The 2,995-nt window shown below is 47.5% G+C and overlaps 1 protein-coding gene across 1 annotated transcript; it reads left to right on the forward strand.

The window, feature by feature from the left end:
* The first annotated feature begins 427 nt into the window (after positions 1–427).
* Positions 428–2,746, forward strand: fign (fidgetin). The gene has a single exon (XM_076103904.1). The coding sequence runs from the start codon at positions 539–541 to the stop codon at positions 2,744–2,746; it is 2,208 nt and encodes a 735-aa protein (XP_075960019.1). The 5' UTR covers positions 428–538.
* The last annotated feature ends 249 nt before the right edge of the window (positions 2,747–2,995 follow it).

Below are 2,995 nucleotides of genomic sequence, written 5' to 3' on the forward strand. Positions count from 1 at the left end.
ATGTAATTCATGCTGGGCTGAGGGGTTTGTGTGATGAAAGCAACAGAGCGCTGCCAAGGAAGATTGCTTTGCTGCACAGATTCCTCCAAGCAGATTTGAAACTGTCTCAGAATGCCTCAGATGAGAGTTGGATTATAGACTGACCTGCTATGTCTGTGTCATTCTGCTCTGTGTTGGGTGGATTATACCACGCTAACCAGGTGTTGGGTCCCATATCCTACTCATACTGACCATGTTGTGTGTTCTGTTAATGTTGTCTGTTTGTCATATGGCGGACATTTAGACAGTTTTTCTTCAAACATTTTCTCAATGCTAACTTTCACAAATTATGTCAGAAAAGCCTCTTGCTGTTTTCTTTTTCCTCCCAAACTATTGAAATCAAATGTATGTATTATATACTTTTTTCACAGTATTTTACTGTCACTATTTGATGATGGAACAATTCAAATATTAGAATATTATTTTCAATGATTATTAATCATGATATAATGCTTACTTTGACATATTTCTTCCTTATGCACAATATCTAGGTTTAAAGATGCAGTGGACCCCAGAGCACACACAATGGGCAGAACAACACTTTGACATCTCATCCACTACCCGCTCGCCAGCACACAAAGTAGAGGCCTACCGGGGCCACTTGCAACGAACATACCAGTATGCATGGGCAAACGATGACATCTCTGCACTGACTGCCTCCAATCTGCTTAAGAAATATGCAGAGAAGTACTCCGGGATCTTAGAGGGCCCAAATGAGAGAGCCCTGCTGTGTTCTTACTCTGATAGCACCACTGGACTCATGAATGGACGAAAGTCAGAGAATGAGTCCTGGCAGGAGGGGATTTACCCAATGAACTGTGCTCCAGATGTTATATCTGTGAGCAAAGCTGGAATGACAGCTGCCCTACCCCCTACAGATGTGTCGGCTAGCATAGGCAGCTCCCCAGGGGGGGCCAGCAGCTTGTCTGAGCCTAGCTATTCCAGCAGTAACTGTGGGAGCCACACCGCCACTACTCTCCACTCGGGCCTCCCCTCTCAGGAATATACTGCCAGTTACAACGGCTCCTACCTGCATTCTAGCTACAGTGGCCAGAGTACTCCAGCCCTTCCCTCTCCTTTGCACAGTGCTGGGCTCTTACAACCGCCGCCTCCACCTCCTCCCCCTACCTTAGTGCCGAGCTACAACGCTGGGTCTCCAAACCTTCCCAGCTACAATTATCCTCCAACAGGGTATCCTTCTCAGACTGCTATCGGCCCTGGTTATAGCCCTGGGGGAGCACCCACTGCTTCTGCTTATCTGCCATCCGGCATTGCAGCTCCTACACCAATCCCTCCTTCCACACTGCCCGGCTACACCTACCAGTCCCATAATCATACACCAATTGCACCAACACCTTTGAATGGCAGCACATCCAACTCATTAAAACGAAAAGCTTTCTACATGAGTGGACATGGAGATATGGACTCTAGCTATGGTCATTTCTACAACCAACAGCGCTCATCACAGAGCCCGATGTACAGAATAACGGACAGTGTCTCAGACTCAGACAGGGGCAATGGCTTTGACAGAAATGCTGAAGCATCGTCTTTAGCGTTTAAGCCAACCAAACAGCCAATGTCTTCGGATCAACAAAGAAAATTTATTATACACTCTGGCAGAGCACTAACTCCTCCATCCTATGGATCAACCAAAAGCTCTGTGGGTGATCTCAGAACTGAGCCCTACAGCAAGTTTGGATCCCCCGTCATGAGTGAACAAACTGAAGAGCACAGACAACACCTCTCTCACTCCCTAACAGGGCCTGACATTGGTGCAGCTACCTCGTCAATCCATGCTGCAGAGGAACAACTGAAGAACAGTGACTCCAACCTGGTGGAGATGGTAACCACAGAAATCCTTCAGCAGGGCCCTCCAGTGGACTGGAGCGACATTGTGGGTCTGGATATGGCCAAAGCAGCCATCAAAGAGGAGATACTATGGCCCATTTTAAGGCCAGATATGTTTAGTGGACTTGCTACATTACCTCGGAGCCTCCTTTTATTTGGACCTCAGGGAACTGGTAGAACGCTGCTAGCTCACTGCATGGCCAGCCAACTGGGGGCTGCCTTCTTGCAACTCAGCAGCTCAGCTCTGGTCACCAAGTGGCTGGGGGAAGGAGACAAGATCATTCAAGCTTCTTTTCTGGTGGCCCGGTGTCGCCAGCCAGCAGTGGTGTTCATCAAAGAGGTGGACCTGCTGCTGTCAGACCAGCTAAGTGAGGAGAGCCCAGTGAATCGCCTCAAGGCTGAGCTCCTCATGCAGCTTGACAGTATTCTGACCTCCGCTGAGGACCATGTCCTCGTGGTCTGCTCCACCAATAAGCCTGAAGAGATCCCAGAGTCCCTACGGAGGTACTTTGCCAAGCGACTGCTCATCCCCTTGCCTGATGGGACAGCACGACACCAGATAATCACCCAACTGCTCTCACAGCACAACTACTGTCTTAGTGACAAAGAGATGTCACTACTGGTTCAGAGGACAGAGGGCTTTTCTGGACTGGATGTGGCTCAGCTGTGTCAACAGGCTGTGGTAGGTCCCCTCCACGGCATTCCTGGTACTGACCTCTCAGCCATCCACCCCACTCAGATGGGACCGGTCTCCTACCAAGACTTTGACAGTGTGTTTTGCAAATTCCAGCCCAGCATATCACAAAAAGAACTTGACATGTACACTGAGTGGAATAAAATGTTTGGTTGTGGTCAATGAAAGAGACTCATCAAACACAATTCCTTGGAAACCAGTAGTTCAATACAAATAAGTGTTTGGCCTTCAGTGAAAGAGAAAAATAATTAACAATGGTGACATGAAAATACTATATACAGTAAAAGGATTGTCCTTAGACAGAAGATGACAGTCTGGACATCACACATTGATAAAAGTTAATTAAATGCTTTATATGGCTGACTTAATATGCTCATTAAAACTTTAATGATTTGGAAGAAGTTTTCCCCCCTC

The sequence above is a fragment of the Anarhichas minor genome, unplaced genomic scaffold (genome assembly GCF_050575085.1).
Source record: "Anarhichas minor isolate MPS153535 unplaced genomic scaffold, ASM5057508v1 ptg000004l, whole genome shotgun sequence".
In the NCBI taxonomy this organism is placed as follows: Eukaryota; Metazoa; Chordata; class Actinopteri; order Perciformes; family Anarhichadidae; genus Anarhichas; species Anarhichas minor.

Bases quoted from the DNA above. Each gene is read 5' to 3' on its own strand.
- fign (XM_076103904.1), top strand. From the start codon at position 539: ATGCAGTGGACCCCAGAGCACACACAATGGGCAGAACAACACTTTGAC.